This window comes from Humulus lupulus, chromosome 8 (genome assembly GCF_963169125.1).
Source record: "Humulus lupulus chromosome 8, drHumLupu1.1, whole genome shotgun sequence".
Taxonomy (NCBI): domain Eukaryota; kingdom Viridiplantae; phylum Streptophyta; class Magnoliopsida; order Rosales; family Cannabaceae; genus Humulus; species Humulus lupulus.
The window spans coordinates 51361855-51376177 of NC_084800.1; the positions used below are offsets into that span (position 1 = coordinate 51361855).

Sequence of the window (14323 nt, forward strand, 5' to 3'; positions counted from 1 at the left end):
TATAAGTATTAAATATATAATAATATTTTATAATATTTGAATTAATATTAATATAACTAGTAAAATATTAATATTATATATTATTGCCCTAATAATAATTTTATAACATTAATATCTACACTTTTGTATTATATATTATTATAATAATGATATTTTATAAAATTTAAATCTGAATTTATATTATATTGTAATTTACCGAAATTTAGTAGGAAGTTTGTTATAAATATAATATTGTACATCATAAAACAATTGGTTATAATTTTTAGGAGGGTTGACTGAGAAAATTTCACTGGTATGGAATTTCCTAGTATTCTCGATTAAAAACGACGTCATTTTGCTGCTTGGGCCCGAACAGGAAGGGAAGGGAAGCTGACCCTGGTAGTGTCGTCCGTGCAACAGCAAGAAAGAACGAAGGCCGTACTGTGAGAGTGAGTAGCAGCACTAGCAGTAGTAGAAGAAGAAGAAGAAACTCCCCCAAAAATGGCGTACGTTAGCATGGGGGAAGCGCACAGAAGAATCACCGACTACCTGAATCGCTTCTACGACGCCGTTTCGTACCAGGACGGAGCTTCCCTGAAATTTCTCCTCTCTCTCTCATCAAACTCCCCCTCTCTCATGTCCCTCGCCGATGCCCTAAACGTGTACCAGGACGCCAATAGATTGATCAAGCAATCCGACAAGTACTCTCAGCTCGGAGAAATCCTGGTCCCTCTCTTTCGAGCTCTCCAGAACTACAGGCTCGCCAATTTGATCGACGCCTACCAATCATTTGAAAAAGCCTCCAAGTATTTCCCCTTTTTTTTTTCTTTCTTTTTTTCCTTCATTAATTTCGATTATTATACGTATGTATATATGTATACATGTGTATGTGTGTGTGTATGTGCAATTTGGTAATAGAGTGGATTACAGTGCTTTCATTCAGGAGTTTCGTAATTGGGATTCGGCTTGGGCTTTGGAGGCGTTGTATGTTGTTGCTTATGAAATTAGGATTCTTGCCGAGAAGGTAATGAATTATAATTTCATACTTGAATACAGAATGATATAATGTAGGGTTTTGATAGGTTTGTTTCGGAAAAGGACAAAGTAATATACATTTTTTTTAAAATATATATATTTATATAGGCTGATAGGGAATTGGGCTCAAGTGGAAAACCTCCAGAGAAATTGAAGGCAGCTGGTTCTTTCCTTATGAAAGTCTTTGGCGTCCTTGCTGTATGTTTATCTCTTCGTACCTTACTCCTTACTATGCACAATCTCGTGATTTTGTTGACTCTAAAACTAATCAAAACCAAGATTTAAGTAAATAAATACATAAAAACATGAACTTTTCTTGTCAATGATAAAGATCAAGTACATTAATCATTATATGGAAATCAACATTGTATATTAGTTTTCCTTCTCTTTTTTTCTTGAAATGCTACTGCTATTGAGTCAATATGGTGTTGTGTTATAGGGAAAAGGCACAAAACGTGTTGGAGCATTATACGTGACTTGCCAGCTCTTTAAAGTTTACTTCAAGGTAAAATTTTCATAATTCATTTCGCTTAATATATTTGTGTTCTGTAGACCTTCATTTATACTTAATTTGTATCTTCTCTTGATTTTTACCCGTACATATCCTGGATGTGAGATGAATAAAGAGAAAAAGAAATATCTATAGTAGGCTTCTAACAAATATTTTATGTTGTGGCATTTTCTCAGCGAAAGAGTCGTGAAAATAATTTCCCTGAATCATTTTGTCTTCTCTTTCATATACTCTAAATAGTGCTAGCAACATGAACCACATTATTCAAATTGAGAACTTTTTTATTACTTTGCAGCTTGGTACAGTTCACCTTTGCCGCAGTGTGATAAGAAGTATTGAAACTGCTCGTATCTTTGATTTTGAGGAATTTCCTAAAAGAGATAAGGTTTGAAATGGCTTTTCCAATTTGATTTGCATACTGTGTTGTTTTTATGCGAGAAAGTTCACTGTCGTGAGATGTTATCCAGGTCACCTACATGTACTATACAGGTCGTCTGGAGGTTTTCAATGAAAATTTTCCTGCTGTAAGTAATCTAAATCCTTTAATTTAACAGTATATTTTGAGTTTTCTGTCGGCTAGGTCATACTATTTTTCTTGGATTTGGGGGACTATATCCCTTGGTTAGAGTCTCTTTATTGAGAAATTGAACAAACATTTAACTCCGATTTTTGCTAACATTCATGCTTCTCTGCCGAATCCAACTATAAAAATAAAACAAAAAACATTTATTTGTGTGATGAAAATCATCTACAATGATTTCCTAGCTTCTTGAATGAAGAAACATGTCGCTTACTGATTGTTTATTCAGTCATATTAAAACTTCAACTATTCAACTTTGTCATATGCATCAGAAAAATCTGAAATTAAAATTTTCCTATTATGAAGTCTATTGTTCACAGAATTTATTTCTATGACCTGTCAGGCTGATCACAAATTATCATATGCCTTAAAGAATTGCAACCCTTACAGTGAAGCAAATATAAGGTTTGATTCTTGTGCTCTAGCTGCATGTATTCTTCATCTAAGTATACATTTTCCCCCTTTTATGTTTATAAGTTGGTTTCATATTATAACTTTGAATTGCAATATCTGTCTTAAGTGCTGCTGAAAATTGATATCTGACAAATGGAAGGTACCAGAATGATCATGTACTCATATTTCTTTCACGGATTAAAATATAACTTTGTGGCACTACGACTTTCCTGGATTTTAGGTTTTATATGCTGTGGTTTATTGTGATTTACTTTTTTGCTTTTGATAGACGTTTTGGATGTATAAAAGCTATACATGAGTCATAAGATTTTCTGTCTCACAAATTCATTTCTTTGAGTTGGGATAGGATGATATTGAAGTATCTCATACCAGTAAAGCTTTCAATAGGCATCTTACCGAAGGATTGGCTTTTAGAGAAGTACAACTTGGTTGAGGTATGACATTGCTTTTGAGTTTTTGCTTTATTCAAGGTTCATGGATTACAATGCCTTTATTTGCAACGGGAGATTTTCCTGTGGGGCTTTATTGTTGTCACTGATGTAATCATGGAGAAATTAAAATAATCAAAGATTGCATGTGCTAATTCTCATTGGTAGCTCTTGACCTTCTGGATCAACAAATTTCTAACTTGGTTCCCCATGTCTGACAAATAATACATTTTTTCACAGTATAGGAATGTAGTGCAAGCTCTAAAAAGGGGTGATCTCCGACTTCTCCGACAAGCCCTTCAAGAGCATGAAGATCGGTATGTGTGGGTTTTTTTAATGTCTAGAGTTGTAATTCTGAAAGATTTGCGGGAGATTGAGAACTTACTTATCTGCATTATCAGGTTCTTGAGATCAGGTGTATATCTCGTTCTTGAGAAGCTAGAACTCCAAGTTTACCAAAGACTGATAAAGAAAATGTAAGTTTCCAAGTCACTTCCCAAATTGTTCCAATTCGATTGAGATTTTTGTTGGAGGACTTTTTCCTGATTTCCCTCATGCTTACGAAACAGTTACATACTCCAAAGGCAAAAGGACCCAATTAAAGCACACCAACTAAAGTTGGAAATAATTGTAAAAGCATTGAAATGGTTTGAGATAGACATGGACCTGGATGAGGTACTTTTGTCTTTTATATTTTGCTAAAGAAAATTGCTACAACCTCTCTCTGTCGATGTATATACCGGTACTGATGGTTCATCAGGCGCGCTATCTAATCAGATACGTGGTTTTTTGTGCAGGTGGAGTGCATTGTGGCTATACTGATATACAAGAATCTTGTAAAAGGGTACTTCGCTCACAAGAGCAAAGTTGTGGTTTTAAGCAAGCAAGATCCTTTCCCAAAACTAAATGGAAAGCCTGTTAACTCATAGTATTAATTAATCAAACACAGAACTATAACTATAGGAATGCTACTCACTCGGATGGTCTAGACTGAGTTGAAAAGTGCCCTTATAATCGCCCTATAAGTTTATGGCAGTTTAAAGCTTCTACTATAGTTGATAGATGTGGAAAAACTAGCTTCACTCCATTTTTGTGTGGTAATTTAGAAGAGATGGTTACCTTTATGTATTATTTAAAACCAGTGTCGGTGTCATTTGAATTAATTTTTTCTTTCTTGGTATCACTTTTTTTCTACATTCTGTATTTGAGAATCGACAAAAGCAAGTATTGATTGGCTACATTGTAAATGTTTTGTCACCAAATGAGATTCTGTATGTATCCTGCTTTCTCAATAATTAGTGAATTTTAATACATTTCAACCCACTATTTTCACAGCATTTGTTGTAAAAATTCTTAATATTTTTAGTTTGTTGTACTTAGCTTCTCAATTTTTTATTTTTTTTTCCAGCAAAAGTTCATAACGCTGGTGTTGTGTGGTAACACTTTTATTTAATTTTTTTGTTTCTAATAAAAAGTAGAAACTATTTTTCAAAAATATGTTTGATAAAAATATTTTTACATTTTAAAAAAAATTACTTTCAAAACTTATTTAAACAAATTTGTAATTATAATCTATAGATGGTTTGTCACTACTCACTACTAGCTCTTAATGCTATCTCTAAAATATACATTATAATATTATCTCACTTTTTCTTTCATTTCTTTCAAATTTCACTTTTTCTCTCCTTTTTTTTAATCTCACTTTTTCCCAATTATATTTCTCTCCTCACTCCCTCCATTTTTACATTACTTTCTTGACCATCATTTTCTATCATTCATATTCTTTATTATTTTCTTTCCTCGCTTTATTTATTTTTTTCTCACTTTTTCTCATCATTTGCTCTCTTGCTCCCCACTTTATTTCCCCTTTACTCTGTCACTTCATTTTCTCTAGTCTACTTTTTATTTATTCAATTGTTCTATCATCTATCGATATTTTCTCGTTCATCTTTATTTTCAAACTTTATCTCTTATTTCATTTATTATATTATTTAATATTGTAAATGCAAGATTTTGTTAACTAAAGATTTAGAAAGCTAGAAGGTGATTAAGACAAGGATTTTTACGTAGTGTGGTTGTTAGCTAATGAGTCATTGTATTAACAAGGACTTGCAAGGCTTAAGCTTTCTTTGAGTTTACAATTTGTCAACATTTTGGCTTGCTCAAATGGTTGTTTTCTTACCAATGACTCCCACAACTCTATTTATAGGTGGTAGTGGACAATGGGGTTAAGCAAGTTGCTTAGATGTTTGATTACATGCAAGGAAATTATTACATTAGGATAGTTGCATGGTTATGCCCTATAAACCCTATAAATGGATAAAGTAATTTACTCTTAAGATTGGTCACCATCTAGTAGCCTTCCTTGAGCAAGAAACGAGGATGCGACCATGCTTGGGGAGGTGATGAGACATCGTCCATCCACTTCCCAAGCATGATCTTGGGTCTAACAGTCTGGATTGTCAATTGCACGGAACTAACACCCACTGCTTGTTGGTAGCCGCCACTAGGTCTCAAGAGTAGGTGGGCATGTGCACCATGTGTTATATTATTTCATATAATATAATATTAGATTAAATAATGTGACAAAATGTGATTTGTCACACCTTGTAACATATTATTGAGTCACAAAAATTAGACACATGTGTGTGCCCAAATGTGACATATTTTGGAGTTACAAATTTGTAACTCCCAAATATTACCCAATGATGTGTATATTATATGTTACACATTTGAGATTGGATTTCACAAAGCCATGATGAAATATGGCTGTTGGAGACATGTTTTTAACTCCCAATAGGTGTTTGAAGGTTATAAAATCATGTGGGAAAGGATTTGAGACGTTTTGGAAAAATGACTTTTTTGTGCTGAAAATGGCCTGTGGCCGCGGCCACTGAAAAGTCCTGGCCGCAACGAGTGAGGCTGACAGCCTATTTGGTTTTTCAGTTTTTTCTAAATTGAACGGTTCTAACATCCCAAATCTCCATTTTAATTTCATAAACATCCAATTAAACATTGGTAACAGCCATGTGGGTTGGTGGAATTTGAAATTCAAAGGGGTATCTCAAACTCTATAAATATGAGCCTAATGCTCACTTGTAAAACATACAATTTTCCATCCACAAAGCACTTGGTTGGAAAATACACCTTGAAGTTTGATTATTCCAGAAAGCATTTCCAAAAATCTGTGAGAGATCTCTTAGTGCTTGAGTTATGGGGAAATAAGCTTTTGGACAAATGTTTTAAATCTTGTTCAAGTTGGTGATCCCCAACCCTCTTCACTTAGGTTGTGTAAGTGAGAGTTTACTATTGTTTTGTTCTTGCATTTTTCTCTATTTCTTTTCTTCTTATTTTCATTTTCTATTTACTTATAACTTTTGTTTAGAGTTGTAATCTTCTTTTCTTTCATTTCAAACACTTTTCCTTTATTTGTAATATTTTGTTTAGAGTTGTATCTTTCACCATTCTCTTTTTCTTCTTCTTCTTCTTCTTTTCTTTGTTTGTATTTTCAGTTATAAATTGTAACACTTTTTTTAATCAATCATTATTTATTTATAATATTTTGCGTAGAGTTGTATTATCTTACATTTTCTATTGAATCAATAACATATATTCTCTAATACCTTTTCCATCATGTTTTACATGCCCAAGTGGCATTGTGTTGAATAGCTAGTCGTGAGATGGGCAATGAAGACAATTAAGTCTCTTGAGAGTCTCAAGCTAGGTATTCCAACTGGGACACAATAAGCACATGTTTGGATAACGCCTCAGGTTAGGCTTTTTCGAAAAAGCACGTGCAACAAATATTTTACACAAAATTTTAAAATTAATTTTGTAATTATAATTTTAACCTTTTTTTTACTTCTAAAAGTAAAATTTACCAATCTTATAAAAGTGAAAAACATAAAACATAGTCGCTAAACAAAGTTTTACTATTAAATATTATAAAAGCAAAATAAGAAAGAAAAAAAGTGCTTTCATTTTTTTTTAAAAATAAAAGTGAAAGCATTACCGAATGAGGTCATGAGGTTAGTTCAATCATTAGTTTCTTACAGATATCTTTATGGATTTTTTACAGCCAAAGTTGATATTTCTAATTTATTGCACTCATATTCACATTTCAAAAATATTTATTTTAGAATTTTAAGAGATAATAATTTATATAATATTTAAAAAGTTTTTTTTTAATGTGGGCTAATGGAAGAATGACATGTGCCTTTAACATGCTAAAATAATATTATACGAACTCTCGTGCTAAAATAAAACTTCCACAAACTCGCATGCTAAAATAAGTTTTTAACATAAACCAAAACTGACATGTTATAAAAACAATTTAAAGCCAAACAGCCAAAACACTGCATTATGTTTTTTCAATAATAATAATATTAAAAAAAAAATAAACTGCAAATGTTCTTGGCCAGAAAAAAGAAAGAAATGAAAAAGGTGACTATGCACGGGGGATGGAGATGGGATTTTGGAAATCATCAAAATTTTGTAGGTCTCTCAGCAACGAGGTTCGCATTTCAGGCACCATCAGAGGGAAGTGTATTTTGTATGTTCGATGGCATGAGAATGTTAAAACCATCTCCTGCGGTAGATATGATCATGCCTGGAATCTGAGAATTCCAATGGAGCTCTTTTATGTCCTTCTGTCCCTGTCAAATGAGAAAGGATGACAAGTTAGCTTACTTAACCCAGGAGAGATTCTACATGTGTTGACAAGTTTGAAGAATAGTTACCTGATGAACGAAAAGAAGTTGAGGAGGTAAATCTTGTGGGGCATTTACTTCTTCTTTAGTCTTAGCTCTGAACTCCGCCTCCTCTTCTTCGTCTCTCTCCAAAGAAAGGTCCCATATTCTGGTATGAAAGCAAATAGAAAATGAGAAAACAAGTTCAACTCTAAGGTGTGAGAGAGATAGTAGTGTTGTAATATTTCTAGAGATGAATCATTTCATGAAATATATTTGGTCATTGTTTGTTACTTACGTGAGCTGATTATCAGCTGAAGACACTGCCAAAGTGGAAGCTTCATGCGGACTCCATTCAATAGATGTGATCGGATGTTTATGGTATGCAAAATGCGCCACCACTGTATCCCGTTCCTGCACGAGCAGAAAGAAAGATAAAAGAGTAGAATGAAAATAAAGTAACACAAATATCAGTCCTCTCATCTGGATTTTATCTCAAGATAGTAAAAATTGTTATATCATCCTAATACAGTAGTATATACCTTGTTCTTAAGTGATCTGAGATCATGAATGGAAAATGTCCCATCATCGCTTCCAGATGCCAACATACAACTAGCAAGCCTAATCATTCATAGAGAACGGCCAAAAGTTATATAGTGAAACTCAATGACATATCAAGTCAACAGGAAAAGGAGATTGTCAAGTTGAAAGACCTGTTCCATGAAATAACATTAACATCCGCATCATGTGCCTTAAAAGAATCTACAGGTTTCTTCCCTATACGGACGTCCCATATTGCTATAGTTCCATCCACAGAACAAGAGGCAAATATGTCTTGTTCTGTAGGGCTCCACTGCAATTATAAAAGTTGAAATGGGATTGATTACGACACTGAATTAAAAGTAAGGCATCCCAAATAGATCTTAAACTGGAGACCATTTTAAAGACCATATGAAATTGTTGCTTCATAAGTTCAAAACTTACTTGAAGATCTTCTACACTGGCAGTGTGACCAATAAAAGGAGTATTATCAACTTTCCATGATGCATCAGATGTAGGCTCCCAAAAATGAATGTAGTTCTTGCAGTCCCCTTTAATAAAAAAAATAACTAAATTACTATTTGTCCACAAAACAACTAACTTTAAAGAATATAAAATAGAATTAAATAAACAAATATCTTATAAGAATACCAGATAAAAGCCTTCCAGGCACAAGTGGACTCCAGTCTATAGCAAAGCCTTCATCCTTGTGCCCAAATTTAAACAAGGGAGCCTGAGTATGAACTAAAGAAGCGCCCTCAAGATTTGATTCTGATGCTGCCAAAGCATTGAGATGAGAGCTGAAGTCCCAGATCTGGCATTTAGAGAAGCAAGGTCATATTATATCACAAATAAAGTGATAATAAGTGGACGAAGCATTCTAACAAAGTCTGACCTGGACATGACCTGTATCTGCCCATGATGCACATATATGAGGGCTCTGTGTCATGGCACGTATGCGATTAACACAACCTTGATGAGCCACACTACGCAACTGTAAACACAAGAAACAAGAAACTAAGATCCAGATAAAGATAAGTTGAGAATAAGCAATGTTTCTCAGCAACTAAAATTGGTAAATAAAGTAAAACTGCAGTATTGCCTGCAGAACTTGTGACCCAGATCCATCAGGGCCTTCATCTTCACTTTCTGATTCACTATCACTATCATCATCACTTCCCATATCAGTACCATCAGTGGTGGATTTTGTAGGAGGAACTAGTTCCCGTCTTTTCCCAGAAATATTGGTTATCTTAAATATTCCTATGGAGTTCGAAGTAGCTTTCTCTGCCTGCAGAGCAAGATAGACTGGTTAGAATTGTTATATATACATACAAAAGAAATAAAAGTTTCCAAGAACTCCAACTGAACCAACATCAAATGTTTCACATTCATAAAATAAACAGTATCTTATTCTGATGTTTCCAGCAGCTTTCTCTGTCTGCAGAACAAGAAACATACATGTTAATGTAAAATAAACCTTACCTGAGTTCCTGCAACAAAATACGCTGTATGTGGAAACTCTGTTCGTACCATCCCCAATGTATCACGAACAATATCAAAGCTGCCAAGTAATTTAACCGTTAACACCAATAACTTAAATGAGATTTCTATAAATCCCCATGGAAATCTAAATAATTTATTTTGTCTTGGAATAATGAAAACTTTTAACATCTAAAAATGCATTTCCCCCCTCACTTTTGCATCCCTTAAATCAAACTAGAGTACAAAAAACAATTACTTGAATTCAGAAGAACACTTCATATAGTTGAACTTCCAGAATTACGCATTTGGCTGATCAAAGTTCTTAACTTTTCGGCGTTGCAATAATAATAATAATATTATATTCACAAAAAAAAATGTAAAAATCTAAGCTTAACGCATCTCCTTAACTTTCTCGGGAAAAACAATGAAACTGTAGTAGATACCTCAAACATGGCCATCCGATATGGAAGGCGTGAAGAGAATTATAGGCAGAAGGATCACACTGGAGCTCTTCGCCTTCCTCCAGCTTGTCCACACCTGGTTGCCACACTTTTACTGGCATAGACGGTACTGCAGCAGAAGACGACCCATTTTCTTTACCCTGAAAAGAAAAAAAAATCCCCATTAAAAAATTGCCACGCAAAATATCCGACTATTGATTCAAGCAAGGGAATTTGAATCTGACCTTGTTCTTTCGTTTCGCTTTCTTAGGGTTTTTGATGCTCCGAACCATTTTGACGTTAGGGCACTTGAGAAATTCACAGTAGAGGTCCAACGTTAAAAATAGGGATTCAGGGCTTTGGGGGTGATTGCTAGGGTTTTAGCTATGGTTACACTCTCAGGTTGGTGTTCCCAGAAACTCTATAATTATAGTATTTGTACGATTTTCTCATTATCTTTCTATATTATACTTTCATCCACAAACTTTGAGAGTTTTCTCAATGAAACCCCAAGATCAAAATGACGAATATGTCCCTTCTTTTTGATTTTATTTTTTGATTTAGTTATTTTTTAATGGATTTTATAATTTAGTTTGTTTGACTTAAAAAATCCACCACATTTTAATGGATTTCATTTTTTGTTAGTTTTTTTTTCAATTACATAAATAAACATTTATTATATATTTTTTATATACTTGATTTAGTCAAATTTGAGACCATCCTATTTACAAAATAGAATAATTTTTTATATATTTTGGATGCAATAAATCAATTTACATAAATATTAGGTATATATTTCGTAATAATATAATTAACTCATAATTGATGAACTTGCATACATGTAGGCTAATAGTATACAATAACAGTAGCCATTTAAAAAAAAATTTGTTTATTTTCATCAAGCATTGAAATACATGGTAAAGAATTTCAACATGATCAAAATTTGCAACAAATCAACATTTAACTATCTCTTAAACTAACACTTACAACCAAAGATTTACAACATTCCAAATTCGAAATACAAGAAAAATTAATCACTTGGACAATAATATATACATAATAGTACATTTAGAAAAAATTTACATATGAAATGTGAATATGAAAACTTCGCTGATGATCAAGTCATATCATTGCCTGATTTTTATCTGAAATTAAAAAAACAAGACACCTAAATTAGAATGCATAGATACATCAAGACAGATATTTTATTAAAACAATGCATCTTTATATGAAATTCAGTACCTATTTCACTTCACAGAACTTTTCTCAGAGAAAATAACCCAGAAAGTCTGACATATATACCTGTTATTTCTGTCTTGCAAAGAGAACAAGTACCCCAAATCCGACCATAATTGCAACTTTCATGACCTGATAAGAAAAATGATATTAGCACCATTTTATTTTCAAGTGCCAACTAGTTTTGCCAAGTCATTTGAAAAGTACCATGCTACAAATAGTTGCAGGTTATATATCTAAGAATGCTTTCCCCCATAAAATTAACAATGATAAAACTTCATGAAGACATTTAGTAACATGAAACTATATGGTGCTTAGGAGTAAATACAACCTGCCCAACTGGTCCAGTAGTAGATTTAACCTCCTCACTATTAGCCTTTAATTCTCTCCCTTTGTGAGTTTTCTTGCTTCTGTCCACCTCACTTCCAATGCCACCATCTTCTTTGGGCTGAAACGAAGAGAAACACAATAACTGTATCAACATAAGACCCCCAATTCATAAGATTACATCCAAAAGCCAAAAGATTAGAGTTTTGCTTTCATTAAAACCAAAAGTCCGAAAACAATGACCTTTTCTGGTGTGGAAAAGTTCATCTTCTCCTTGTGATCTTCTGGCCTAATACTATAACCTCCCCTGAAATCCATCAACTTCTTACCACCAGTTGTTACACAGAATCGTCTTACTTGATCTGGGAATATCCATACATCAGAGCCCTTAAAGGAATCACCCATATTTTCATAGCCAGCTACTGATGTCATATCATGAGTAGAACTTTGTGAATGTTCCAAAGAAAGTTCAGCTTCACTGTCTTCAACAACTGAACTACCACCAGAATTTTGCTTGTCACCATCATGTTGACTTTTTGGCCCATGCTGATAAGGCATCCTTTCAGCAGCTGAAGGTGTTGCAAAATTTGATGTTCTTATCAAGTCTTCATGAGATACCTCTTCCTTTAAGGCTACTTCTTTATGTACTAGTTTTAGCAGACCATTCTGACTGGTGTTCGTTCCTTTCATTGTACTCAACTCCTCCAACTTCTCAGTACCCTGAACAGTTTTCATGTTCATCACTGTCTTGCTTTCCTTGAGGTCCAATCCAATCTTATTCTCTAGTAGTTTTTCTGGTGGTGATTTGATTTGAGGCCTCATATCCTGATGTGGTGTGGAACGATTGTGAATCATCACAAGGAAAGATGTTAACCAGTTCAACTTAATATAGAATAGAATATACCTGATCTACATTAGTTTCGAAGGCACTTATTATTTTCTTGACACTTGGAATCCTCTCCAAAGATCCTCGTCTCCCACGAGAAGAGTTTGGTTCTGAACTCTTCATTGAAGATGGTTCGTTTGAAGAAACAGCTCTTGTAGGAGCCTTAGAAGAAAGTGATTGAGCCTCAACTTTCTCATTTGATTCCCTCTGATCCAATTTACTTAGATGCACATCAACTCTCTGAGTTGAAGGAATGGCTAATGACGTCTCTTTATTTTTATCTGCATCATTCTAAAACAGGTTCATAACCGTTAAAAAGAATCCAATAGTACTATTCAATCCTTGCTTTCCATAAATATATCAGAAGGGTGTACTGCAAAAACTATCTATCATTTATTTCTGAGTTGTGATCATGAACTCATGTTATTCTGAAATATAGTACAACGTGATTTCTTCTTCAGTGAACGATATCGAACCTGATGAGATCATATGCCAAACAGGTGAAGCAACTTGACTACTGTCATCAGTAGGAACTGCAACACTACTAGTTCTGCAATCGAGAGGTTCTCCACGTTTCTTTTTCACTGCAGATTCTCTCTACAATGAAAAATGAGAACATATGCTAATAATTGAGACTGCTCATACACAACATTGTCATTTCCATACTAAGAATTACAAAAAGAAAGGATTTGTTTGAAAAATACCACTATGCGGATTCTGTTTCGCTCGGCTTCGTTGAGTACAAACTGCAGCTTCATGTGAACATGCCCACCTCCTTCAAGAGGGAAAAAATCATCCCAAACACCTTTTCCAACTATTGACTTGGTTTCAACACCTGCCCATGATATAAATAGATTATGATATAAGTTCAAAATCTTAAAAACTTTGATAGATATGTTCGTATGGAGCACATTTTGACAAACCTGCTTGTGATATCTCATTGCCCTCAGTATCCTGAAGAACAACAGTCAAATTGTCACGGAGAGTTGTCAATGGGCTGTAGAAATGAACAGAAGCTGTATATCATTACCAAGGCTTAAACTTTAAAGAAAGAAAATCAAGTGTAGCCTTTGGATTGAATTTGAGCACTGATTATTACAAGGAAAAGTCTCCTTTGTCCCAAGTTTGGTATTCTCTTTTCCCCATTGAAACTGCATTTACAATGACAGCTTAGTTTATATTAACAGATTTAAAGAAGAAAGGAAAAATGGTTTAAAGACGAGACAATTCCGTACCCTTTATTGATATTGATGAAGAAGGTGATGAAACTGGAAGGTCCACAAATTCCAATACTGTCATGAATTCACATCACATGAAAGGAGTCAGTGTAACTATAATTTGCCATTTTAGAACTACAATATAAGGCATGAAAGTTAGTACCTGAAACTAAGATAATTCCTGGCATGGCAAAGACAATTTGTGCTCCAAAGATGTTGAAAATCGAAAACAAAAGCAAGGTTAAGTAGTGTAAAAAGAATTGCTTCTCTGATTTCAGCTTGAAATTTTGGCTGATTGGTTTCAAGATACTTCTTCTGACTGTTGTCTCTTCTCTTCTCTGCAAAGTAAATAATGGATCGCTAAAGAAAGAGCTGAAAGTAGGATATTGGATAAAAAGTGTGGATGTGGTTTGGCAAGAGAAATGGTGGGGTCCATAAATTTTCCAAAAATATATTAACACCTCACAAAAGCAAAGAAGAGAAATTTCTGATTTTGTCTTACTGCTGTCTATAGATCCTAAAATATTTGACTAGTTTGTAACTTAAAACTCTTCCAA

The 14323-nt window shown here is 33.9% G+C and overlaps 3 protein-coding genes across 5 annotated transcripts; 1 reads left to right on the plus strand and 2 right to left on the minus strand.

Annotated features, from left to right (window-relative positions):
* The first annotated feature begins 264 nt into the window (after positions 1 to 264).
* Positions 265 to 4273, plus strand: LOC133797204 (enhanced ethylene response protein 5). Its single transcript, XM_062235034.1, has 12 exons — positions 265 to 785; positions 910 to 1003; positions 1123 to 1212; positions 1454 to 1519; positions 1821 to 1910; positions 1993 to 2049; positions 2449 to 2510; positions 2866 to 2953; positions 3188 to 3264; positions 3349 to 3423; positions 3517 to 3622; positions 3745 to 4273. The coding sequence occupies exons 1-12, from the start codon at positions 481 to 483 to the stop codon at positions 3874 to 3876; spliced, it is 1242 nt and encodes a 413-aa protein (XP_062091018.1). The 5' UTR covers positions 265 to 480; the 3' UTR covers positions 3877 to 4273.
* Positions 4274 to 7228: 2955 nt separating this feature from the next.
* Positions 7229 to 10516, minus strand: LOC133797208 (protein HEAT STRESS TOLERANT DWD 1). Its single transcript, XM_062235040.1, has 12 exons — positions 10346 to 10516; positions 10104 to 10261; positions 9661 to 9739; positions 9278 to 9466; positions 9071 to 9169; positions 8827 to 8989; positions 8620 to 8726; positions 8349 to 8488; positions 8178 to 8256; positions 7934 to 8049; positions 7687 to 7804; positions 7229 to 7602 (listed from the first exon to the last, which is right to left on the minus strand). Exons 1-12 carry the CDS (start codon positions 10391 to 10393, stop codon positions 7471 to 7473), a joined length of 1428 nt encoding a protein of 475 aa, XP_062091024.1. The 5' UTR covers positions 10394 to 10516; the 3' UTR covers positions 7229 to 7470.
* A 456-nt stretch (positions 10517 to 10972) lies between these two features.
* LOC133797205 (uncharacterized) lies at positions 10973 to 14128 on the minus strand. 3 transcript variants are annotated; one of them, XR_009875621.1, is made up of 11 exons: positions 13930 to 14128; positions 13785 to 13841; positions 13649 to 13700; positions 13473 to 13546; positions 13254 to 13384; positions 13026 to 13146; positions 12568 to 12830; positions 11907 to 12488; positions 11668 to 11784; positions 11343 to 11468; positions 10973 to 11245 (listed from the first exon to the last, which is right to left on the minus strand). XR_009875621.1 is itself a non-coding variant. In XM_062235035.1 (11 exons), exons 1-10 carry the CDS (start codon positions 13952 to 13954, stop codon positions 11406 to 11408), a joined length of 1485 nt encoding a protein of 494 aa, XP_062091019.1. In that variant the 5' UTR covers positions 13955 to 14128; the 3' UTR covers positions 10973 to 11245; positions 11403 to 11405. The 3 variants fall into 3 exon arrangements, 2 of the variants coding, with proteins under 2 accessions (XP_062091019.1, XP_062091020.1); XM_062235035.1 differs by having other exon boundaries at positions 11403 to 11468; XM_062235036.1 differs by having other exon boundaries at positions 11403 to 11468; positions 13473 to 13503; positions 13580 to 13700.
* Between the last annotated feature and the right edge of the window lie 195 nt (positions 14129 to 14323).